Below are 27,588 nucleotides of genomic sequence, written 5' to 3'. Positions count from 1 at the left end.
AGTTGACATCTTCAGGGATTTCTCTTATAAGTCGTCTTGCTATGAGAGGAAAGGGGCAAAAGTACCAAGGTGACTGAAAGAGGAGAGGCTAACTGGAAGTCAAGAGACAAGAAAAGGAGGGAGGGAAGTTTTCATCAATAGGAACATTTTGATTATCTGCTTTCAAATCAATGTTGGCTCTTAATAATCACATAGACTTTGTCCAGATGACCTGTCCCTAACTGGATTTTCCAATACTTCATCCATCACTACTGTAACCAAGTCTATGCACTTTGCTGCTGGTGATTATCTTCCTTTTTTTTCCTGGCATCTTTCATAGTGTTAGAAACTTCTCCAGAGAACTAGGTCTTTGCATAATGTATCTGAAGCATGATAATTTCAGCTAGGTTATTTGTGCCTTGACTTAAGAATTCTGGACTGATTTGTTCAATGATCCATTTGTTGGTTTTCTGGTATTCTGACATCTTCTCCAATGCCAAATTTCAAAAATGCCAATACTCTTTCTAGCCTATTTCTCTAAAGTCCAATATTTGTTTCCATGGAGTATTACAGGGAATACTATTGCCTGCATTAATCTGATCTTTTTAAGTATAGCTATATCATGGCATCTGAATATATTTTCCAAGGACTTCATGTCTATTTGTGCTAGACTAGTGTTTTTCTTCACTGCCTATTCCTTTACTGTTGATAGTTGAGCCTAAAAGGCAAAAATTATCTACTATTTAGAATTCACAATATCTTTATTCTGAATTCTAAGACTACCTGTTGTCATTAAGTTTCCTTTCTTTATATTTAACAGAATATTTAATGTAGTCCCATTTTGTTCACAATTGTCCTTAACTTTTATTTTTACAGCTTGCACATCCTTTGATTTTTTTGCCTATCAAAATAGTGTCATCAGTATAGAACAGATTGTTGACGTTTCTTCCTCTAATTTTAAAACCACACTCATCTCATTCCAATCCAGTTTACCTTAATATATATCCAGCACATATGTTGAATAAATAAGGGAAGAATATTAAGCTTTATAACACTCCTTTGCCAGCTGGAGCCAGTCTGTTACACCATGTTCTGTACATATTGTGGCTTCCTGACCTGTATATAGGTATCACATGAAGACAATGAGATATACTGGTATTCCTGTTTTTCTGCAGTATTCACATTCCACAGCTTGATGTGATCAACACAATCAAAGGCCTTTCTATAATCGGTGAAACATACACTGACTTGTTTTTGGTATTCTTTGGTGCCTTTCATTCAATCCACAAATTCCAGAATCTGATTTTCAACTGCAGGCATCATAACTTAACAGCATTGGCCTAATTAATTCAGTAGGATTTTATCACTTCCTAGTGCCTGAGAAACGGGAAAGATGGCAAAGAACATATTTTGCATTTTTCATTGTCTCCAAGTTTCCTGATGTTTTAAAATCAGTAGCAAAGATAAGTTGCTCCAAAGGAGCAATACTATGGGAAGCAAATCTTGTTTCCCTTTTGGAAGAGGAAAATAAGAAGGAGATGAAGCCACTGTTAAATTGGAATAATGTATGCTTTTGATAGGGAAAATGTAATTATATTTAATGTGTATATAAGTGTGCAGATAGTGCGAAGTAATGTTCTTTCCATTTGTCTGTGATGAAATATAGGACTTCTCTGCGCAGTTTCCTCTCTACTACAACTCAACCATAGACTTTACTTTACTTTACTTTTATTAAATTTGTATACCGCCCTTCTCCCGAAGGACTCAGGGCGGTGAACAGGGCATATATAAATAGCAAATACAAAAATTAAAAAGGAATTAAACAAGTGCCCAGTTAAAAAATACAATAACAATAAAAAACCCATTAAAAAAACCCTAACGTCCCCCATCAGGCCAGACCAGCTAGTTCAAACAAGTGGGTCTTCAGACCGCGCCGGAAGGAGCGAAGGTCCGATGCCATCCGGAGCTCAACCGGCAGTTGGTTCCATAGAGCCGGAGCGCCCACAGAGAAGGCCCTCCCCCTGGGGGCCACCAGTCGGCATTCCCTGACCGGAGGCACCCTGAGGAGGCCCTCTCTGTGGGAACGCACAGGGCGGAGGGAAGTTGATGCCGGCAGCAGGTGGTCCTCGAGGTACCCCGGACCCATGCCATGTAAGGACTTGAAGATCATAACATATATCTATCCAACCAATTCAAATGTGAGAACCAATGTAAACACCATCATTAACTTAGAAAATAGTCAATCTTTCTTTTGTAATATTTTCAGTCCTGTGTTGCCTAACAGTCCAATCATTTCTCTGGCTTTTTCACTGTTTCTATTAATCTAAGATTTTTTAAAATATAAAAATGTAGTTTTTTTCCCCTCAGGCCATCACTCTGGTGAACACCTAATTCTTAGAGTACTATCTAATGCCTATGTGTATATATGGTTGTAGCATTATTATTTATCCTTATTATCCTTCTTACTCCCCGCACTTATTAGTATTATGATGATTATCATTATTCTGTTGCTTTGCATGTACACTTAAAGCTTCTGCACCAGAGACAAATTCCTTGTGTGTCTAATCACACTTGGTCAAATAAAGTATTCCATTCAATAATACTTCAATGCCAATTTATACTTGTTTGCTAATTTTTGTGCTACTTCTTGTTCTTCTTGCTTGGATAAGCTTTCTACATGTTATAATAAATATTTTTAGTTTTTAGTCTTTCTTGGCTGTCATGTAAATATCTCATTAAGCAAGCTACTATAACTGTTAATCTGTGGTACATGCTGTAGCCAAGCTTTTCTTTTTATTGTTTTAAATAATACCTCAGCATTTTAAAATAATTTAAACCCCAGTATTTCTTTCAGGGGCTACAACAGCATATTTATATTCTGTTATATGCAATTAAGTTAGAGATGATATCAAATATGAAAAACATTTACTGTGATCTGATACATTTCAACCTATTTTTCCTTCCATGATTATAAACAAAGTCTAAAGATTGGAGGAACCAGCACAGTGAACAAGTGTCTGACAAAAATGATCATACACACTGAACTTGTATATATTTACTCAGGACTAAGTCCAATTAGAACCAGTTTGGTGTAGTGATTATGGTCTCTTGATTTGTAGCCCAGCATCTTTAACTGATTCACCACCTGTTCTAACTGTACTTAGTCCAATGAGACCCATACATAAATCTAGTCCCAGTGTAGGCACAAAGCCAGCTGATTGGGATTGGGCCAGTTACACTCTTTCTTGGCCCTAGAAAGGAGGCAATGGCAAACTACTTCCAAAAATCTTGCCAAGAAAACTGCAGGGACTTGTCTAGGCAGTCACTGGGGATTTGAAGTAACAAAAAAGAAAATAAAAAGTCAATTCATTCAATAAGATTTACTTCCCAAAATGCTGGCAAATAGACAAATGGCTAAGTAAGTGATAGAATCTTATATTAACTGTATGAACCAGAGCAAAGAATTGATTAAAACAGATCCCTGTTCAGTTTCTAAAGCTCTGGTTTCATCTCCTTGTCCTTTACCATCTGTAACAGGAAAGACCTCAAATTTCTTCTTCCTGGCAATGGTGAATTAATTCAGTATTGTTGGAGTCAAGCTGCTATCACAAGAGTGAATAGGGTCAATAGTTCATAAAATAAGAGAGCCTTACTCTTTGTTTTTCTCTAAGTTAATATCTGATGGGAGCGCTAGACACTTGTGGCCAATTAAAAGCAAGAAACTGAAGAATGAAAAAGGACATATCCTTTTATCTTTATTCTTCATTCATCCCATTCACCTTCTGGAAGCATTTTTTTTTCCTCAAACAGGTTAACGAAGTAAACATTTATCTATAGAATCTACTTTGGTTCTCAGTCATTTGTGCTAAGTGAATAGTGAGACATATCATGGACTATTATGCAAACACAATGGCTTGGACCCAGAGTTACAAAATTGAATTTTCTGTCCTAGTGAAATGTAGTAATTAAAAAATAATTTTGAAAGGTACTTTATGTAAACTGAAGTGGCAGACATCATTTTCACTCATCACAGAGAAGACTATGCATTACCTTAGAAAGTTGAAACGTTTAGCAGCAAGAATGTCAGCAATGGAGCAGCTGCTGCTTCGGCTAAAAGGCCATTGCAGAAATATATATGGAGTTTACAATAAATAGCAGCTGATCAGTTTTTCATTATGCTAAGCTTTTTTGATTAAAGTCAAACTTTCCAAAGGCCTTGGTCTTATTTTTAACAGTTCCCAGAAATATTTTAATCTTCCCTTAAATTAGGTTTACTCTCAATATATTCTAAATGGATCAATTTTAAAATGTAATCTGAAGCAAAAATAATCGTAATTTGTCAGCTGATAACAGTGTAAAGACATCTAGCTGCCCTCTTGCAGATACTTGCAGAGAAAGAAATATGAAGAAAAAACACAAATGCAGTCACCTTAGGAAAAAAACATGTTTTTTATACAATAAGTACATGCAGAGTATGTAAACTTCTTGAAAGCACTGACTGGGACAGGTCATAAAGAAAGTCAACATTTCTTTATGATCTGTATCATTGCTACAAGATTATTATACTCAGAATGGATCTTTTGCTCTTTTTGCATTGTTCCTTCCTTAGAATAGTCTTAAGTATTTGAATGCTTTGTAACTTTTTAAGTCTCTGAAAATATATTTTAGTTTAAACTTCAACCCATTGTTTGCATAACAGAATCTAAGTAGAATAATAATTCCTGATGAAAATATGAATCATTACTCCACTACATAAATCTTCTGTGTGACTCCTCTTTTCACTGATAATTTACCATTTGGCCTTAATAGGCATAACATAAAACAATATATTTATAAACTACCCTTGTTTTGATTTCCCCCACCCCCATGAAGTGTATTACTTGGTCTGTCCCTTCATCTCCACTGCATCCTTTTCAGTGAGATAACCTAAGGAAGCAATTAGAAAGAAATACCACCTTAGATCACAATAAGATTAATCAAAAAAGTAAATTATTTGTAACTGTTTTCCATTCATTATAACCAGTGGTGGGATTCAGCCAGTTCGCACAACTTCGGCAGAACCAGTAGCTAATTTTTTGTTACCCAGGCCCAGAATGGACTTCCAGAAGCGGCATCCACACAGAGAACCGGTTGTTCACATATTTGAATCCCACCACTGCTTATAACCAGTCCTCATACTTACAACCATCGGAACATTCTCGCAGTCATATCAAAATTGGGCACTTGGCACCTGGCATGTATTTATGCTGAGGTCATGTGACCACCATTTGCGACCTTTCTAGTTGGCGTCTGATAAGCAAAGTCAATGGAGGGAGCTGTATTCAGTTAACAACCAAATGATTCACTTAAGAACTGCAGTGATTCACTCAACAACTGTGGCAAAAAGATTGTTAAACCGAACGTGACTTACCTTGCTGGTCCCAATTGGGATCGTTAAGTCAAGGACCTCCAATACATTTTTAAATACTCCATAATAAACTGTTAGGATTTTTAAGTTGCCTTGGGACTTTTTGCTTGTTTTAAAATTAGTATTAAATACACTAAAAACATAATAAAAGTGTATAAATATCGAGTTAAAAAGACTCAAACTGAGTTAAACTTTCTTTCAAACGCTCCTACAGAACCTTATGGAGTGACATGTACAATAAATGTAAGAACAAGGCAATATAGTTCTCAAAACTGGATAAATTGCATGTTATTAAAAAAGTGTATTCATAATGCCTTTCAGTGTAAAATATCAGAGGAGTCTCCTCTTTTCCTTTAGCAAATGGGCTTCGATGTACCTTCACTGACACACCCTTTGGTGGCGAAGGTTGCCATAACAACCCACCAAAGGTGAATAGCTGCTCGGCTGACAATTATGTTTTTAAGTCACCAGGAGACTTGAACAGGTTGCACAGTCAACCCACAAGACGACTGCCGCGCCAGAAAAAAGCACCAGCTCAGAGAAGCTTCTTGTGGTGAGCGCGCTAGTACCAGAATCGCCGCCGCCGCCGCCGCCGCCTTCCTCAAGTGGACGCTCCGCTTCGGCTAGAGCAGGGGTAGGCAACCTCGGCTCTTTTATGACTCATGGACTTCAACTCCCAGAATTCCTGAGCCAGCTTGGCTGGCTCAGGAATTCTGGGAGTTGAAGTCCATGAGTCATAAAAGAGCCGAGGTTGCCTACCCCTGGGCTAGAGTCCAGTAAGGCCCGCAAGGAGGAGCTTTCTTTCCTGACTACTTGCCACTACCGCCTCACTACCAAAAGGAGGCGCTGCCAGCGGAGGCCTGTTTGGGTTTCGTCCCGTCTTTTTTTTTTTTCCTGCCTCTCTTTCTCATTCTCTCTCTCTCTCTCTGTCTGCGTCTTCCAGCCTTTTAACCGGATTGGATTCGGGCCTAGCTGGCTTCGGGAAGAGTGGGGACTGAAGCCTTCGGCCAAGTCGGTGGGCATGGAAATCGGCACCGAGATCAGCCGGAAGATTCGGGTGAGAGACGCGAACCTCGGTGGGGTGGCGTATGGGGAGGGCTGCAGGAGACACCCCCTCCCCTCTCCAGAAGGAAAAGGCGGGCGAGGAAAATTTGGAGCGAGATGAAGCGTTTACCCCTCCCCCCTCCCCACATTCCTTTTTCGCGGGGACCCCGACTGGCTCCCCTTCGTTCTCCCCGCAACCAATGGCAGGGCCGAACGTTGCTTTGTCCAAAACGGTTGCCGCGCGTGGGCCTCTTTTCCGGGGTTGCTCCGAGGTTTTAAGTGTCACCTTCCCTCCTCCTCCTCCTCGCTTCATCCCTAGAAACTAATGGGCGCCGCAAGCTGCGTGTCGCTAAAGGACAATCCAAATGCAATTTTGTATCCAAAAGTAAAAATCTAGGAGGAGGAAGCCGTAGTTATTCGTGTTGATGCACGTTCATTAGATTTAAATCCTATAATCTCCTTTTCCTTTGTGGCTAGTTAGTGTCTTTCTCAATAAACGTATCTAGTGGAGCCTTGGTGGAGCCTTGGTGGAGCAGTGGGCTAATGCCTCCTCAAGTAACACCAGCTGCCTGCAATTAGTGCAGGTTCGAGTCCCACCAGGCTCAAGGTTGACTCAGCCTTCCATCCTTCCGAGGTAGGTAAAATGAGGACCCAGATTGTTGGGGGCAATTAAGCTGACTTTGTAATAATGCCGCTTGGGGGGAGGTGAAAGCCCTAATAAGCAGGCATATACATAGAATGAAGGCTACTGCTAAGCTTGTAAGCCGCCCTGAGTCTTCGGAGAAGGGCGGGATATAAATGGAATTAAAATAAAATAAAAAATAAAAAAATATTCTCTCTCCCAGCCCAAATCCCCGGTTGCTTCTGTGCCTAACTTGGGGCCAATCACTCTTTCTTAGTTTAACACATCTCATGGAGTGGTGGTGAGGAGAAAACACTGTATCGTTTCATTCTCCTGAATGAAAAGTGGTATACAATCTAATAAATCTAAGGAGACACCATTTTTGACTTGTCACTTCACTCAAAGGGAAGCAACTAAAGTAAGTAATCATAAAGTCTTAAAATCTGTTGGCTCAAATCTTGTTATAATGGGCACAGTTTTGATCCAAACTGCATGTCCTCAAATTGGGGAAAAAAACACCCTGCAGAAGAGGTGCTCCAGGTAATGAAAAGTATGGAACAACTGCACTATAAAGAAAATATTTGAGATCATTTAAAGAAATATTTTTAAAGATAAGATATACTAGTCTTTTTTTCCAGCAAAGGCATAAAAAGATTTCTGAGCAATATCATCACATTTCTGGAATTGTACTGGTTACAAAACTTCAGGACAGTTCCTCCTTTTTGTTGATATGCTTAATAATTTTGTGGTTGTATGGATACTGTCCAGTTTTATTTTTGTGTACTAAATTATATTTTATTGTTTTTTATAATATTTACTAAAAAAGAGATACACAGAATTATTTATGGTGCAAGGAGAGTAATCAAGGACAGTTTTCTCATAGTAGCCTATAGTATTATTCACAGCCTTAAATAATAAACAATTCTTTAGTAAATATTATGAAAAACAATGCATGAAAGTATTGCTTCACTTACCCTGTAATGGAAATACAAAGATAATCACCACAAGAAGCAGTGTTATCTATGAATTTGGAGAGTTTTGAAAGAGAATACTAAGGTCAAATTCATGGAGGGGAGATAAAGATAATCAGTGCCCATTAGTCATGATTGTGGTTATGTACTTTTAATATCAGGCTGAGGATTAATTTATTTTAATTGGGGTTTTATTTGTACAGGGATAAATTTAATCTTTTTTAAACTGGTTTTAACTTTTGTATTTTTGGTTTTTAATTCCCTGTAAACCGCCCTGAGTCCTCCGGGAAAGGGCGGTATATAAATGTAATAAAATAAATAAATAAATAAATAAATAAATAAATAAATAAATAAATAAATAAATAAATAAAATGTCAGAAGCAATACACCTAACTATCATTGGCTGGGGAGCACAAACAGGTGGGTGTTGTCTTGCTTGCTGGCTTTTTCAAGGCATATGATTGGCGATTTATTGTAAGAATAGAATGTTTGACTTGTGGTCTGATTCAGGACAGTTCTTAAATACATTAAATCTTTTGTTGCTCAATGATTTTGACTTCAGCTTAGGAAAGTGTTCCTTGCCATCAGCAGTCTTAATTAAGAATCTTCCATTTCTTCCTAAATAATTTGGAGCTTTCTTCATATATGATTCCACTGAACTCTGGTGTAAAAATGAAGGCCATCTGACAAATTCTTTCAAATATATAGACACATGGGATTAGGGTGCGTGTATTTGTTCTTTCCACTGCACAAGCTTTGCCTTTTTACTTTTAAACTTCCATGGATTGTGCAAGGAAGTCTGAAGAGGAGTTGTACTCATATTTACTTGAATGTGAATCTGGTTCTTCATTCTGTATACTGAGATGGCTGTGTGTTCAAGCACATGAAAGTGCAGATCTTCAGCTCTTGTGCTCGACAGGAAGTTAGAAAATGAAAAAGCAGGGAGAATGTAGGGTCTTGGTGCACTGCACAATCAACTGTGCTTACATGCTAGTGATTCTTGGTGCTTGGAAAAGTTTGTGAAGAGGCTTAAATGTTTATAGGACTAGCAGTTCCAGATAAAAGAGCAAATTATAAGTTATTAAATTATTTTGATTTTTTAATTATGGATTGAAATAGTCATTATTCATAAAAAATTTGAATGGATAACCAGTGTCTATAAAAGTAAATGTATAAAATCTGCTTTTTATTTAAAAATGTTTTGTAAATTGGAAATCCCCACATATTCAGTACTGATTTGGAAAATGCTTCTGTTGATACAAATGTAGCTATGTAGAAAAATAGTGAAGGGATACATTTCTAGTCAAAATAAAGCTTTTGATTTTGTCACAGGCCAGAATTTCTGTTATAATGCTGTTGTGACAAGAAAAGCTCTATTTCATTTTCTCAAATTACCTAGCATAATTTTCTCTTCTATGCAATTCCTAGAGGTACAGAAATCATCTCAGCATGGTTACTATAGTAACGTGGAGAGCAGAGATCTTTGGTTTTGATTAGCTTTATTGTTAAAGAACAAAGTAGTCCATTTAGTGAAACTAGGTTTACTTGGTAAGAAATGGCAAAGTTTTTCAATTTTTATTTCACGGTGAAATAAATGTGCCTTAACATCTTTTTCCTTTTGTTCAATTGAATTCCTACAAAGTTATTTTTTTCTCTTACTATTTTTCTCTAGGTAGTATGCAAGAATGGGCATTTAATTCTGTCTCATTTGCTCAGCAAATTTGTTGAGTATGAACAATCAAAAACTTATCTAACAAAAACTTTTCATGAACAGATAATTTAGGATATTTGGCTCAATCAAGAAAGTGATTAGTTAACTCTTTACTTGGTTCTGCAGAAGTAACAATAGCCCACCATTTCATCATGGTCCACAACCCCAAAAATGTGTACTTCAGTTCAGTCATACAGATCCTTCTAGTCAGCTTATAAAACATTATGAAAGCTGTTTGCTTGAAATTAACTTCATATCAAATAGCTAACTAAGTATTAGGATTGTGCAGTGCTTTGGACTTGATCTTCAAAAAGTGCTTCAGAGAATGTAGAAGCACAGCTGCAGCATCATTCTTTAGTACTGGGGTCTTCAAACTTGGCCCTTTTATGACTTGTGGACTTCAACTCCCAGATTGGAGTGATTGGAAATGACTAGCACACATGTGCGGGGGAATCTTTACCTTAACTTTATTGTTAATATAGTGAATAGCATACAAGTCAGAACACAGGTAGTCCTTGACTTACTTCTACAATTGAGCCCAAAATTTCTGTAGCTAAACAAGATAATTGTTAAGTGATTGGCACCCAATTTTATGACCTTTATTGGCACAGTTAAACGAATCATGTGGTTGTTAAATGGGCCTGGCTTCCTTCATTGATTTGCTTCTTGGAAGCCAGTTGGGAAGATTGCAAATGGTGATCACACCATCCTGGGACAGCACAACTGCCATAAATACATGCCAGTTGCCAAGTACCTGAAATTTGATCATGTGACCATGGGGATGCTACAATGGTCATGTGTGAAAACCACTTGTCACTTTTCTCAGTGCTCTTGTAACTTTAAAGAGTCACAAAATGAATGATTGGAAGTCAAGTACTGTACTGTATTGTATTGTAGTATCTGAAAAAGTAACCTTGGGTAATTTCTCAAGCATTTAATTTAAGTAGGTGTGTCGAATATCCTGTTTTAGGGGTGGAAATTTTTGTCAGGAAAAATATGTAACAGTGAGATTCCTTGCATGATTTATTTATTCAATTTCATAGCCACCCATCTCAATCCAATTGACACTGATTACTTGAAAGAAAGCCTACATGCAGTCAGTTGAGATTTACTTTTATGTAAGGTTTGCAAGGAGCACAACCCACTTCTCATTTTTTAAATCATATAATCCTATGCTGGAGTTGTGTTTTCAGAACAGTTTAAAATATATAATTAAATGGATGTTTTATTTCTCCTTGGAATATGACCTAAATATGTGGATTATATAATAATAATAATAATAATAATAATAATAATAATAATAATAATAATAATAATAATAATAATAATAATTTTATTTATATACTGCCCTTCTCCCGAAGGACTCAGGGCGGTGAACAGGGCAGAGATATAAAAAATAGATTATATGCTTTTAGTATTGCAGATTTATGTCTACATAAAGCAAATTTGCAGTTATCTTCTACATGACCAAAGATCCTAGGCAAGACCTACAGAATGGGTAATAATAATAAGCATTTGCGTGCACATTTACTTGCTGGTTAATCCTATTGGACGAAGACTGCTGTGTAAATATTCAGAATTTCTAGAAGGGCATATAATATTGCCCTTATTAACCTTGATTTTAGTAGTTGCTTTTGGCTCTGTATTAGAAGACGAGGAAATAACTATAGGTTAGCACCCTTTCTATTTACCATCATGACCCCAGCTGGGGCTTCAGTGATGGATGGTGTAAAGAAAGTAAATGAAAAGCAAACATACGTGCAGTTGTCATTAAGATGCTCTATCTTAGTTTAAACTATGGTCTGAGTTTGAAAACATAATGCTAAATCTAATTATGCTGTGTCTCAGTACAATAATAAGCAATTTCCCCTGCTTATTCCCCTGGGTTGAAAGTCATAACTCAATTTTCTAACCTGCTGACAGGCCACAAAAGGCTTTCTGAAGATATGATGATATCACTTGAAGGAGTAGAGCTGGAAAGTTATGCTTTTTTATGTGTGTGGTCAATTTTAGATTTAGGGATGGGTCTGAGAATCGTCTGCCTTGTAAAAAGCCTTGCATTTCCATTACTATTTCCCTCCCACAGAAATTCAGCATGTGAACTCAACATATTTTAAGGGTTGCAAATGCAATTCTAGGGAGTGGTAGTTGGGGATGCCTGCATTCTATGACCCACTGTGGGTAAGTTGTACACAGTTTCTGTGTATGTTGCATATAGAGTTGTTAGGCACCAAGTTAAGGCAGAAATATATTTAATCAAACTGAACAATCCTACACTGCAGAATCTGTGAGAGATATTGAGCAATTCAAGGATGAGATCTACACTTATTTATTATTTATTTATTTATTTATTTATTTATTTATTTATTTATTTATTTATTCGGTTTATATACTGCCCTACTCCCAAAGGACTCAGGGCGGTTTACAAGGCAAAATTTAAAAACAATACAATATAAAATAAAATTAAATTAAGTCTAGCCGCAAAAATTAAAATCACAATTTAAAAACATTAAACCCCTCAGCCCAGACCAGATAGCTCAAAGAGGCAGTTAGTCATCTGAGTTTTATTTAGGATATTATTATTTATTTATTTATTTATTTATGTTCCTTGTTGATTATTATATATAATCACTGATCAAGTAGGGTCTCACTCAGCCGGTGGAGTTCTTCAAAACTCAGACGTTTTGCAGTCTCTCTTGGTATTGGTCTGTTTACTCTGGGACTTGTCCATCAGCTGCTTATAACATAAGACATAAGCTTTATCTCACTTGCAAAACCTTTAGCTTGTAAATAACAATTGATTGTGTTATCTCTTTTGGTAGCTGAGAATCAATTCTGTTTTTAATTTTTCCTTCTTACCCCATTTCTATGTATTTCTTATAGTTCATGTTTTAAAGCCTAATTATGTAATTTGGCTATTTTATAATTGATTTTTCCTAACTTTAAGGATACTCAGATGAAATATACTATATCTCCAAAGTATTATATCTGGTTATCATATGCAATATAGCAGTCTATGAACCTACGACTCCGTTAAAGCTGTTTATCATTTAACTTTCTCTGCTTTTATAATTTATTATAGTTTAGATCATTATTTTCAGGGCATGTACAGTCCTATCACATGTAGTAATATACTTCATTACGTTTTTAAAAATGTTTATTCGTGTGTAATTCCTTGGAAAAAAAATTTAACATTTCATTTTTGAGATGTTTGAAACAACTTCAGAATATTTATGATTTGTAAGTAAGCATTCTTTGTTTCCCCCCCTTTTTGTCCTGTTCATATAGAGTGCTATAAAGGGAAAGTTACAGGAACTAGGAGCTTATGTTGGTAAGTTTGATAGAAATTTTACCTGTAAAAATAGAAAATATACAAAATATTGTATTGATATGTAGGCTGTTTAATTATTTGCCCAATTTGTATCATTTTCCTCTTCCATAAATGTGGCTTCTAGGACAGCTAGCAAATAATTATAAAAATAGAAAATAAAATCATATAAACTACGTTAACAGAATGCTAGACACTGAGATGCTAGCATTAGCAGTTTTAAAAAGTGTAGGAAAATAAAAAATGAAAAGCATTTCATAGTTGGAAAAACTCATTAAAAAGGAGTGACACTTGAGAAAGGCTTCAGATAATGATCTTGTTTGAGAGACAGATTGATGTGGAAAAAAATGGTCCAACTGTTATTTGAAGAGCAATTTTTTAAATAATAATTTTGTTGAAGTTTACAATACAATGGTAAAATACTAATAAAAACTAATAACAATATAAGAAATGAGAAAAGTACAGATAAGAAAAAGAAAATAAAAAGATATATAAAAACTGACTCCCCTCTCCCTCCAGATAAGTTTAAACAGCTCTTAATAGCTCCTCTACTATTTCAATAAAAAAGATAATCTCTTCCATCTCTTCCATCTCACCAATAATCAAATTATAAAAAAACCTCATTGCTCAGTCCTAATCAGCCACAGTCTATTAAGAGCTACCAAAATTAATGACACATATGTTTTGATCTTGATCAAATAAATCCATTTTGTTATTTGTGCTTATCACTTTCTCTAAGAAATTAAGCAAAAGAATTACCTTCCCCTTTATAAACAGATCTTTAATATCTCGTCATTTAGTCCTAATAAAAAAGCAATTCCATTAATAGCTAGCAGGAACCACAGCGTATTCATTTTAACTTTGGTCAGATAAATTCATTTTATATTCCCACAGTTTACGTTTATAAAGCTTGCTCTTTAATCCCATCAAATGTTTCACATTAATTTCTTATCATTTTCTTTTTGGCTGCTTTCAGGAACAACTTCAGTAGTTTAACGCATCTATTTTGTAAATCCAAAATAAGAAACTTTTCAAATTATTCTTCCGATTTATTATTTATATGTCTCCTTTAGTTATTAAGACATCAACTGTTCTCAAATCCTTTTCCATATCACTCTTGTAGTCTAACATTTTCAAATCCACATTCAAATCTATATTGGTCTCTGTTTTATTCAGTAAAATTTGTTCTTGTATATTCTCTCACATGCAATTCAGTTCAATTTTATTGCAGAATAGACCAATACAGATGCTAAACAAAATAAAGTTTAAGACAGAATTAAAATTCATTTGTAAAACAACCTAATTAACTTCTACTGTATAAGTGAGATTTAGGATACAGCCTAAATTAAATTATAATGTAAACATGAAAATTATATTAAATATGACAGCATCTAAAATTACATCAAAGTAATATCTAAAGCTGCTAGTATAAACCAAGTAATAATATATAAAATGTAAATGAATTATATTTACAAAGAATGCATTGTGAGAGATCAGTATCTCATGGATTTTCCATACTGCTGCACAATACTTAGCTGCCTCCTATATCTATTTTCATAGTATCAGACAAACTTCTAGGTATTTCTACATTGTTCCCAAGCAGCCTTAATTTCTGTAGTCAAATAATATCGTTCCGTTGTATTAATGGCTCTCCTTCATTGTAAACTTTAATTCTTTTTGGATCCCTCTAATCAACTTTCAAGATCCCCTCTTATTGTATATCTATTTTCCAATCAGCAAAACTTTCCCACTGGATGATTTCTTACAACTTATTTTACAATTTCACATATTCTTTTATAAAATTTTAAATATCCCATAAGAATATTCCTAGAAGTCCATATAGCCCCTTTCCAAAAATCAACATTCTAGTCCTCCTTTTGCTGTTTTCCAAAAGCTAAGGTTTTTGTTTTTAAACCTTAAACTTAACATAAAACATTTTTATCCAGTAAAATTCCAGGTAGAAGGAAATTCTCCCGGTGTAATGAAACTTGCCCTTCAGAAGGTTCTTACAAGCAGAAAATTGTTAATAAGCAACCTTTTAAAGTAGTAATGAGAGGAAGCTGGCGAATCCACTGTCCATTTGAAAGTGACAAACTGTGGCTTAGGCAGGGTGATTTTATCCAGAGACTCCGAGCTATAAAAACTGGAGACAGCCTGTGGGTAATCCTAGCTCTTTTGATCAGGACAGACTTCCAAGAAACTGATCCATTCATCAGCTCTTTGGCCATCAGCTCTGCTGTTACAGAGTCGTCTTCAATTCACCATTGTTTCCTGAAAGTTGAAGACCAAGTTTTTCTTCCTGATCTCTGTGCATCACATTCATAGACTAAGAATGAAGGCAGGAAAATAGTTTGATTAACCTATTGGGAGACTAAGCGTTGTAAAGTAGATAAACCTATAGTTGCTGCTTTAACATTTAATTTTTAGATTTATTCTTTATTCTTTAAATCAGATGAGGAACTGCCGGATTATATTATGGTCATGGTGGCCAATAAGAAGAGCCAGGAGCAGATGACAGAGGATCTTTCCCTTTTTCTAGGAAACAACACTGTGAGATTTACTGTATGGTATGTATCTTCCATCTGTTCCAGTATATGTCTTTATTATAAGGCACGCACATAATACAGCACTACAGCATTGTAAAAATAATCCTTAAAAATGAAAAGCCTTCTGGAGAAGGGAGGGAGACATTTTTCCTATTTTTTTTCCTCTGTAGGTCATTTTTTCCTATTCTGCTGTAAATTTTGGAAACATGTTGATTATAAAATGTTTTCTTCTAGAAAGAGAAAATCTTTAGGTTAAGAATTCTTACATTGAAATATTTTATTCTTCTCAGATTATCTTTGAAAAATGTGCACCATTTTTTTTCTGAATGGGGATGTTATAATTTGCATGCTCAAGAAAAAAATGATACTTGCAAAAACAAGATAAACATCTCCCCCAGGGGCCATACAATTTTCAGTAGAGAAGATACAGGTTTCTACTTTTTTAATATTTATAAATATTAAATAATAATATTTATTCCTGTGCAGTTATAAATATTTTCTATTTCCCACACCAGTCTGAAAAGGATGCAGTGCAGTGGACAGCAATCTACTTATTTTCATGGGTTAGAAAAATAAATGTTATCAAGGTAGGCAGAGGAAGTATAATGATTTTGGAGTTTAAAAATCAAAGCTTAAACAAACTTTCTTCCTGTAAATCTGTTTTAAGATGTACAGAACAACACAAGATTATTGAAAGGAAGTATTGGATACTAATTTAAACTTAAATTATCTTTAGAAAGCCCTTTTACACTGCCTTTCAAAACTTTAATTAAAACAAGAAGTGTGCATGTTTTGAGCAGCTGGGAACCATATTTCATCTTTGTGTGATATACTTGGATCCATATTCCAGAAAGTAGACAGGATTAGGATTAAAAAAGTAAGGTCTGAATAAATTTAGTTTTGATTTCATATCAATTTATAATACCTTCTTATGTAATTACAAATAATATGATGACCCATTTTCCCACTTTATGATAAAAAATACAGTTTGGTGACAGCTCGTCTGGGCTGCATTCAGGGCCTTCAGCAACTACATGTAACTCTGGGGTCTTGAATTGATTTGTTGTAATTTAAAATTTACTAAAATATTTTCTTATTTTTCAGGCTTCATGGTGTCTTAGATAAACTTCGGTCTGTAACTACAGGTAAGTAAGAGCTACATGACACCTTTGAGATAACTCTTGAGAAAAGAATCTGCGTGTACATACTTTCATATAAATTTTTGGCATTCCTTAAAAATATTCAATTATTTAGACAAGGTTATAATGGTCTAGACAAGAAGAACAATAAAAAGTGTTATATAAAGTTGAAAAATTGTTTCTTGTACAGTATGAATAAGAGGAGGTTTATTTTTACTGAATCCATAGTGGAAGGCAATTTGCGATTCTGTATAAATACCACCCTTAATTTTGAGATGAAACAAATTTTATTTCTTTTCCCAGAGCCCACAAACCTAAAATCTTCTGACTCTAACATTTTTGAGAGCAGTCTCCCTTCTGGCAAAAGTGCATCAGGTGGGGATGAGGAGAGGACTGGAGAAGAAATCCTACAGCCTCTTACAGTCTCGAGCTCTCGACCTGAAAGGATTGACTTCCGAGTTTCTACAAGTTCTCAGGAACAGAGAGCTGCTGCTCTTCGGTAAGATTCTCACTGAATTATTAGGAGCTAGTGATACATTGCTGAAGAACAGTATTGTACATCACACATTTGTGGTTGAGATCTCGGCTACATGATAAAATTACTGAATAGTCTTAAGGATAGCTGCTGTTGCCTGATTCCCTCAAGTATAATGTCCCAGGATAACTAAAGCTTTGTGCTGATGTTTTCTCTTCTCCTCTTGTGTATTTTTCTGTCTGTTCTTATTTAGTGATAAACATTATTTTTCATTGCGACCAATCCAGAAAACAAATGATTCATGTGTACAATCACTTGTATATGTTTCAGGACTGCAAACATGTTTTTAAATTCAATTTACAATCTTGAAAGCAGACAGATGGCTTTCTTTGAAATTGGAAATAAAAGGGAATCAAAAGACCTGAGATGCAAGAGAAGGAACATGGGACATAATAGCATATGAATAATCCATAAATCATTGTTGGGTGTTTAGCTTAAAATGAGGTGCACATCTGCATTATGGGGATATTAGTCTATGGTAAAGTACTGATGGAAGGATAACTGAAATAATGTAAGGTGCTGCAATTCAATGTAAACTTGTCTTTAAGGCTGAATTTCTTAAAAGGAGCAGTTGCCACATTTGACAGTTTGAGAATTCAAAAGGCTTGAGTGACAATTTGGGCACTCAAAAAAAAAAAAGGGAGATTCATTCTGATTGATGAAATTGCCCTTGAGCATCATCTCTGCTTTTTTAGATAGTAGTTCATTTTTATTCCCCAGCTTACCTGTATCTCTTTCTGGCTAAATGATAGCTCTTGGGGTTTCATTTGTTTTTTTACTATTGTTTAACTGTATTCTTACCTGCTCTGTACACCGCCCTGAGTCCCTCGGGTGAAGGGCGGTATATAAAAACAAACAAATAAATAAATAAAAACAAAAACAAATAAATAAATAAATTTATGAACAAAGCACTGCATTAAAGCCTCTCATGGCTTTTTTTAAAAGAAAGCCAATAAAATCCATTTGTGTGTGTGTGTGTGTGTGTGTGAGAGAGAGAGAGAGAGAGAGAGAGAGAGAGAGAGAGAGAAATTGTGTGTTGTATTTATGAATGTTTTCCCCTCCCCAAATAATTACCTGTATAGGAGTGTTAAATTCACTGAAAATAATGGAAGATACAAGGTAAATGGATAAAAATGCAGAAGGATAAATAAAAGCCTTTGAAAATAAGCTTGAAGATTACCTGTTATTTGGTAATGGATGTTATTGTAATGGGATGACATTTTTATTTAACACATTTCTTTTAATATTTTTAATTTCTTTCCTGTTCAATTAACTCTATTCCTCAACTTTATTAAGTTTTGTTCTCCCCCTTCTCTTTCCAGTTCAGCTATTACGTATTAAATGATTTGTTTTATTGGGAATTAATATTAACTAGTTGTTAGTCATTTAATATGATTTTTTTTCCTTTGGCCCCGTTCATAGGTATATATACACAAATGTACATTTTGGCATATACATATGTAAATACTTCACATAAACCTTCATTTGGGAATGGATTTCAGCTGAAAACCGTCATGTAACAAAGCAAAGAGCCTGATCATTACAATCCTGTAGTGACTGCCTCGGACAGTGACTGTTCACACTTACGACAATGATAAAAAATAGCTTTGTGACCTGCATACAGGATGGTTGCAGCATGGCTCTCAGTCATGTGTTTGCTATTACAGTCAGTATTCTGTGTAAATTTATAAGCACAGTCGTGGTCACATGATTTTTATGCTCCACTTAATCAAGTTGTCAATTGTCGTCACTAAACAATGAGTACCAGTATTTATTTCTATGCAGTCTTCCTTTTGGGTCAAGTGAAATTACCTTAAATTCGGGATCATCTGTCTTTCACTTTACACTAAATATAAAGCTAGGAAATCTAATGAACATTATATAGCTACTTAAAGCACAGAAGGTTATCTTGAAAGCCCTAAAAATCTGGTGGGATTTGATTCTTTTGACTGTGTGGGAATTTCTTTAAATTTCTTTTACCAGGTTATCAAAAATTCACTACAAAGATAATCCATATGTAGCAGTCTATTCTGCTAAAATTGTACCATATAGTAGAATTTCTAGATTATGCTGATGTGATTATAAAGAATTGGTATCGATTGCCTAAACTTTATGCTTAAGGCTATGCTTAATAGAAAATGTTGTAAGAAATTGAGAAAATCACTCAGTAATTTTTCATAATGAATTCTGTTACTGATTTATTATCCATATGTTCTAAGGCATATAAATTGATACAACATAAAATATCGATTTGCCAGATAATAGATGTGTTTCATTGGATCTGTCTGAAAGTTCAATCAAATGTTTTGAAAATCCTACAGTGAAGATTAAATATGCTTAACCCTGTTCAGCATTTATTAAGGATGCTATGAATGGTTCTCCTCGAAATTTATTTTCATGTTTACAAAAGTTTTTATGGATAGAAGATACAGTAGGACAGCTATCTTTCCTGTATTTCTCTTTAAAATTACATAAATATTCATATGTATGTATGTATACTCGAGTGTGAAATTTGTGTTTTGTTTGCCTAGTTTTTCTCCTCACCTACTTACCCCAGTTTATTTTCCTTTTTAACTCTGCTACTTGTTTAATTTTTGCTTTTACATTTTTTTTCAATTAAAAGAGACATAAAAAATATGTTTGGCCTGGCAAGTTCCAGGGAAGCACCAGAAAATATTATGTTAGTCATTGCATCTTTAGAATAAATTAAGCTCAGTAGAACCTGCCTCTGTAAATATCATAGTTGTGAGAGCAGTTGGAATTAATTGAAAAATGGAGAATCCCCCTAATGTCAAGTCAAATAAATGCCATTTGCAGATGAGATTGTTGCCCTTTTACTTCTTATCAATAGCTAAGATGAACAAATGATGTACAGAATTTGTAAATTATATTTGTGCATATTTTACTATTGGCTTTCTCATTATTCTTATTGCAAAGCTGTTTCTTAAAAGATGGGAGACAAAGTTAATCTCCCTCTTTCTCCACAGGCAAGCCAGTCATGATGGGTCACCATCCCTGTTAATGTCAACTGTAAAACCTTTACGGGAGCTATCCTCCTTGGAAGCTGTGATTGACATTAAGCCTGAGCCAGATGATCTCATTGATGAAGATCTGAATTTTATACAGGAGAATCGGTTACCTCGGAAGAAGCCTCTGGTTACAGTAACATATGGCTCTTCACGCCCAACGGCTGAAATCTACCGTCCACCCGCTAGTCGAAATACCGAAGGGAGTGTTCACTTGCAGAGGTTGCCGCAGTCAAGCAACCTGCAGACTGGCAAGCAGCTTAATATACAGGGTGATAGGTCACAGGAAACCATCCAGCTCTGTGATCCAGATGCACTTGACAGCTTGGCCGAGAGTTACCAGCCCCCTTCAAAAGGGAATGCTGATAAAATTAGCAGTGAGGTAAGTATGTGAGTCCAAGCTATGCCAGTATTTAACATGCACTCAACAAACAGAGATCTCCATGGATACCTGAGGTCTCCTGTTCTAAACATAGTGATGTTGGTCAAAAATATCTCATGACTGGCATGTAAACTTTGTGGCATTCAGGCTCTAGATGCTTTATGGATTAGAGGTGAAAAGTGTCTGTGGATACGTGTTTTGGGTCTAAAAGGGCAAATAGATGTCGTAATTTTATTCTTCTGGTCATTGGCTTGATTGGACCAATGCGTTTACAACTCCAGCATGACAAACTCCACTGATTGATTGACTAGGACTAAATCAAATAGTTTCATATATTCTGCCATTGGGAAATGCTTTCCATGAACTCTCCTATAAAATCTTGGAATACAGATAGTCAAGAGTGGACAATTCTTAGTCAGTGTGAGATATATAATTAGAGTTTTAGACACTTTTTTGGACATCTGAATTTAGTTCTCTCTCTCTCTCTCTCTCTCTCTCTCTCTCTCTCTCTCTCTCTCTCTCTCTCTCTCTCTTTTTGTGCACTGCTGCATTCCACTACTCCTATCAGTGGTTCAGTTGTCTACATAGCCAGGAAGCCTTATGAATCACACTTTCTCAGCCTACCTCACAGGGTTGTTGTGAGGACAAAATGGAATCATGCACATCATATTGATGCTTTAGATGGGAAGTATAATACATATAAAGATAGGCATAGCTGCCACTCCTACTTGAATGGAAATGTGCTACTGAACATAGCCAGCTAGGTATGTGAAAAATAGTCCAGAGAACTCAGGAAACCATTATTTCTTCAAGCCATGTTCATCTGACAGTTCCAGAAGTATCCCAGCAATTTTCTAAAGAGTTCTGATCCTAAATCAGATAGTTTGGGAGGGACAAAAGAAAAGGGGATGCTAGCTTAATTTCAGATGACAAGGGTTCAAAGCTTGAGGATGCCACCAAGAAGGCTTTTCTTTATAATCTCAGAAGATGCGTGGTAATAGTGGTAGGTAGATTTTCTCCTGATGGTTTTAATAATAACAAATGGCTAATAATAAATGGCTTTATCATAGCCTCAGAAACAGACTAAAAGTGAGCAAAACTGTAATTTAACTCCTATGACCAGTCCCAACATTCTGGGCTAGTTGAAGTGTCAAAACTATTACAGTAACACAAATTGGGATATAACTAAAGCATGCATCACCACCTCAAGAAAAGGTGTAGTTGGTATTCTAGTGTTGGCAGTCCACAAATTTCATTGCTTATTGATCTATTCCAGCTTAGGTTCAAGGCCTTAGCCTCTAAGTAGCATGGTCCTGACTTCTCTTAGAGGCTATTCCTCTACGTCAAAACTGAATTTGTCGATATATTTATTTATATTGTATATATATTTGTTTATATGTGCAATTGCTATTTAATTTCTAAGGTGCAATTGTTAAACTGGAATTAATACGAGGAAGGTGCATCGGCTTTGGTTTTGCTTCATTTCATGAGTATTTTTAGTTAGGATCTCCTAGTTGATACTTGTGTTTGCTACTGTCTACTGTGTATTTTCTGGTTGCTAATTGTTGTCGTTTACAGTCTGTACTTTGCCTTATTTTCCTGTCATATGTTTTCATCTTTGTACATCAGTTTGAAACACTGAGAAACAAATCTGATCATTAATAAACAATATTCATCTCTTGACCCCCTTGCCTCTCCCTTTCTAATGTTTCTTGCTCTATCAAATTTAGATTGTAAGCCTTTTGGGCCTTTTATAAAATTCATCCAGCACATAGTGTCATGTTCTCAAATGTTCCCATTTGGTTAGTCCGTGGTGGGATTGTAAGGAAATAGTACAAGTCCCCTCCCCACAAAATTTAAGTGACTAAATCATGTGAGAGTGATTCTTTTTATTTTTCTCATTTAAAATCCTGTCAGGTTTTGCCAATCTTTTAAAGTACTTTTAAGTGTGTGGGGTCTTTCAGAGGTTGTATGAAGGAAGGTCGTGGCCTACAGTATCCCCAAACACTGCATTGCTAACACCTGTCTTATATGGAGATCTTCAAAACATTTGATGACACTGTAGTCTTCACATAAAGGAAAAAATTGGTACTACTGATTTGTTTGGAAAGGAACTGCTTGTGAGTCTACTATGTGATCTGTCAGATTGTCAGGTTTCATCTGTTATAGATGGGGTAATATGTTTTTTAGGAATCAAATTTCATTGTTGGTGGAATGGAATTCTAGCACAAAATTCAGACAGCAGCACTTTGTTCATAAAATATATGATTCCTGTATTTTTTCAAAACAAATTCGCTTAACAGCTATTTACCAAAGGAAATTAACCTCAGATTGTTTCGTCTGTCAGGATGGTAATTGTTGCTGCCTTTCCTTTATTAAGAATATACTGTTATTGAAGACTTCTGTACCTGCTTGATGTATAACCAGATGTCATGTTCTCAAGTTTTTCATGGGGCATTGATAATGGACAAATAATTGGGATATCAATAGAGCTTTTTACGATAACACATTTCACATTTCTAATCCTTTGGTTATATATATATATATATATATATATATATATATATATATATATATATGAATGGAATATGCTCAAGGAAGATTTTCTGTATATTATATTTAGATTCTGATTTAAAAGCTTGCTAGCTAAGCTGCATTTTGTAATTTATACACAAAAATTTATACAAATACAATCTTTTGCTGGCTCTTGTCTTTCCTAATTTTTATCTTTCCTCCTCTCCATTATAACCTGTTCAGACAGATAATAAATCATCCACAAAGATTTCTGGGAAATCTATTCAATGTTATCTTATTGCCATTGTAGATATTTTGAGTATTTGCATTTTTAAAGATTTGCTGTGAGTTATTTTTACAATGGAATTTACTCTGTTATAAACAAAACAAAACTTTTGTGATTTGTGTTTCAGACTGCATACATGTATGTTACATCCTTCCCAGCATTGTGCACACATAATACAGTGCTTGAATTTAAAGTATACTGATTGTGATTAGTTTGATTGAGGAAGACTCATTCAAATTCTTGTTCAAATTCTGTTCTACAAAATATAGTGAGCAATCTTATCTTGGACATTATCTCACTCCTCAGTATACTGCATTGCTCTGCCTTGGAGATCAAATGCGACATTTATATATATGAATACATTAAAGAAAAAAGGAGCTACAAATGTACTGAATTTTGAAAGTCCAGCAAAGTAATGTTGTATGCCAAAAGATAACCTTGTCATTTTTTACTGTGAGCACATTGGCACACATTAAAAGTGAAATTCTATTGCCTGCTCTCAAAAGAAAGCATACCCAAACCCATACATAACACACATATACACAAGTTACATACATACATACAAATACCTACACCCGTACGCCCGTACACACACACACACACACACACACACACATAATTGTCCCTTATTACAGTGAAATCTAGTTATTACCTTAACATCTGGAAAGATAAAACAGAAAAGAAAGAGCAATGGAAATATAATTTGTCTTCTTGCCAATTATTTGGCATTGTTTTAAATATAAGCTGTGATATAAAGTATGGGGTAGAGAATTGAACTAATTGATCTGGGAATTATCCAGCTCGGAGATTCTAAATGTTTGAAACAAATATGCTGCCTTCCAGATGCATCAGATTAAAATATCCATAATTGCTGAATGTGTGCTCAGAATATAGTTGGAAAAGGCTACTTAATAAGTTGAATCCCAAAAATGCTTTTTTCAAAAGGCAACTGGACTTTCTTGGTTTTTCTTTGAAGATGTTTCGCTTCTGATCCAAGAAGCTTCTTCAGTTCTGATAGATCAGAACTGAACTAAAGAAGCTTCTTGGATGAGAAAGGAAATGTGTTCAAGGAAAAACAAAGAAAGTCCAGTTGCCTTTTGAAAAAGCATTTTTGGGACAATCATGACCTGGATGCCATAGATAAAGTTGAATCAAAAATATTTATGGAAAAATACCAGTAGCACTAGAATATTGAGGAATGCTTCTGTGAATCTGTTTATGTTCCTTCATTGTGATATTTTGTATGGAAACAGGAAGGGGTGCGGGTATAAAATAAATATGCAGAATCTGTCCTCCAAATGTGAACTGATATTCTCCTGAATAAGAAATTTTCATTCTATATGCTGCCTTGGGATAAAATACATGCCAGATGGGATAGAAATATTTAATTATCTAAACAAAATCAATAAACATTCCCCCCCCCGCCGCCGCCCAAAGTATAATCTAGTTTGTCATTTTTACTCTACTGTTACTGTATTGTTTATTATGCAAAACAGCTAGAATGTTTTTTCCTCTTCAAAAAGAAATGTAGCTTTGGACAAAGTTTTACTCTATCCAAATTTGATTTTATTGTTATTTTTATAATTGGATTAAAAATCTCCTCCTTCACATGTTTATAATTTAAAGTCCTGTCCTGACTTTTGTTACTTGATCAGGGCCAGCAACAGCCTTCAACAACAACAACAATAATAATGATGATGATGATGTTGGAAGGGGACCTTGGAGGTCTTCTAGTCCAATCCCCTGCTCAGGCAGGAAACCCTATACCATTTCAGACAAATGGCTGTCCAATCTCTTCTTAAAAACTTCCAGTGTTGGAGCATTCACACCTTCTGGAGGCAGGTTGTTCCACTGGTTAATTGTTCTAACTGTCAGGAAGTTTCTCCTTAGTTCTAGGTTGCTTCTCTCTTTGGTTAGTTTCCATCCATTGCTTCTTGTCCTGCCTTCTTGATGGCGATTACCACTGTTTCTTTAAAGGGAGCAAAAACTAAGCCAAGACTACATATAGCTCATTAGCATCCCTACCCTCACCCCAGAAAATCCTCACAATGAGGTGAGTGGAGTAAAAAAAATCAGCCATTTTTGTATTTTGGACTTCTCAAGGGGCAAAAACATTTTCAGGCTTGCAGATGTTAAAGGCAGATGTTTAAGATTCTTTAAAACTTCTGAAATCATTTTATGAAGAGCAGCTGTCAACATGCTAAACACAGTCTTATGGGGGAACCAATATCCCATTCCCATGCTGCATTTTTTGTTGTTTTAAGCCACTTTATTCTCTTGTCTCTCTCTCTCTCCCCCACCTCTTCCTCTCCCTCCACACACACATACCCACATGTGCACACATTAAAACATCCTAAATAGACAATGTTCTCTACTATGTATCTCCCCTAAAACCTGGTCTAGGAAAACAGGGCATCTAAATCAAATGGCACAAATCAATTCATATTAGCATCATCTAGTTTTAAAAAAGGATTCAACAGAGGAGTTTTAAACTTTTCTTGTTTTCAATATGCATGGGACGGCTCTCAGAACATATTGTTGTGTGATATTCTTTTATTTTGTCCTGCTGTGTGATCCCTTAGTAATTTGCAGGAAGGGAATACAAAAGGAAAGAAATAAAAAGTGCTGGTACTCCTGAAAAATCAGGAAATCTTTTACATAAATCTTCAAAGTAAAATGGACATGGAAGTTACCCTGGCCTGGAAATACATTGACTGGCAGATCAGATTTATCAAATAAAATATTATCCTATTATCTGCAGGAGGAAACTTTGAGGAAGAGAAAACTCCCAGTTGTAAGTTCAGTAGTCAAAGTGAAACGGTTCAGTAATGATGGAGAGGAAGAAGAAGAGGAAGATGACTATGGTCTGCGACTGGGAGGCATCTCCAGCAGTGTCTCTGTGCCTGCAAAACCTGAAAGAAGGTAGTGATCTCTCTCTTATTTTTTTAAGTATTTTCTAATTATACTACCATTTATAACCAGTAGCTTTATGTTAGACAGCAATAAGTCTAGATAGGCCTCTGGTATGATCCTGTAGGGCCCATTTAGATTCATATATTCTGGTTCAGGCAGGTTCTATACTTGATTTTGCTGATAATAGTTTTGAGGCCCAGTTTATAAAGTGGCTGTGAAATGTAGCATACTTTGCAAGGTTGAATGCAGAGATGAATAGAAGTATCTCCATGAGAAAGAGAAAAAGTGACCATTTAGCCACCATTGAGTTGAGTGACTGTTAATGTATCTCTATGGATTTCAATCCTTTTTTTGAAAATGATATGTGGCAAAAAAATAAATATGTAATTAAAAAGGGAGGTTATTAATTAAACATCCTTATATCTGTTTTATTTCAATCATTTAGGCCTTCACTGCCACCTTCCAAACAAGCTAATAAGAATTTAATATTGAAAGCTATATCTGAAGCTCAGGAATCGGTTACAAAGACAACTAATTATGCTACAGGTAGATCAATTTGTGAATGATTTCTATGGAAGTGTGAATGTAGAATGATACTGTACACATCTGGGGAAAAGAACTTAGAGCAAAATGAGTTAGTTTTGATTTAGAGTGATACAAGCTTTTTGCTGCAACACATTAATATGATCCTCCTTTTGAATTTTTTTAGCCCATATCCCTCATCCATAATAGCCCTTTTACAAGCAAAAATTTGCTTGTAAATTGGCACTTGTTAATTTTTTTATTTTTTTCTTTCCTATTACCTTTCTACCTTTTTTCACTAGCTGTGAGCCTGCTGAGGTGGTGGTGAATACTAAGGGGTCATTAAGGACCCTCTTTCCGTCTTACCAACTGACCTTGATAAGAAGTTCCCAAAACCAGACTTAAGTCTGTTTGGAACTTATCTAATCTCTCAGTAAACCAGATTATTTGTACAAAGCTTATCTCCTCTAACCATGAACTAAATAAGTATGCTGTGTGAACAGTGACATTTCCTAGTAATCCCTGCCTATTTAACCAATGTGGAATGCTGGAAGTCAAAATTGCAAATTACCTGAATAATCCCATAGCACAATGTGTATGTGCACATTGGATAGCCCAATGTTTTATAATGAAAATTCAAAATACCTTGAAATTAGTAGTTTT

At 35.4% G+C, this 27,588-nt stretch overlaps 1 protein-coding gene across 3 annotated transcripts in view; it reads left to right on the top strand.

Annotated features, from left to right (window-relative positions):
* Positions 1–6,303: 6,303 nt before the first annotated feature.
* The window catches only part of ZC3H14 (zinc finger CCCH-type containing 14), a 36,135-nt gene continuing 14,850 nt past the window's right edge, over positions 6,304–27,588 (top strand). For all 3 annotated transcript variants that reach the window (XR_014490761.1, XM_083348891.1, XM_083348890.1), the window contains exons 1-8: positions 6,304–6,443; positions 13,023–13,065; positions 15,515–15,629; positions 16,713–16,753; positions 17,051–17,246; positions 20,270–20,690; positions 26,252–26,412; positions 26,849–26,949. Coding sequence is in view for 2 of the 3 variants with exons in the window: in XM_083348891.1 (XP_083205017.1) it covers positions 6,408–6,443; positions 13,023–13,065; positions 15,515–15,629; positions 16,713–16,753; positions 17,051–17,246; positions 20,270–20,690; positions 26,252–26,412; positions 26,849–26,949 (1,114 nt within the window). In the remaining variant the exon portion in view is untranslated. The remainder of the gene's footprint in view (positions 6,444–13,022; positions 13,066–15,514; positions 15,630–16,712; positions 16,754–17,050; positions 17,247–20,269; positions 20,691–26,251; positions 26,413–26,848; positions 26,950–27,588) is intronic.

Source organism: Vipera ursinii (genome assembly GCF_947247035.1).
Source record: "Vipera ursinii genome assembly, chromosome: 1".
Taxonomy (NCBI): Eukaryota; Metazoa; Chordata; class Lepidosauria; order Squamata; family Viperidae; genus Vipera; species Vipera ursinii.
The sequence above is the reverse complement of the archived record's forward strand: the minus strand, read 5'-3'. Positions and strand labels throughout refer to the sequence as shown.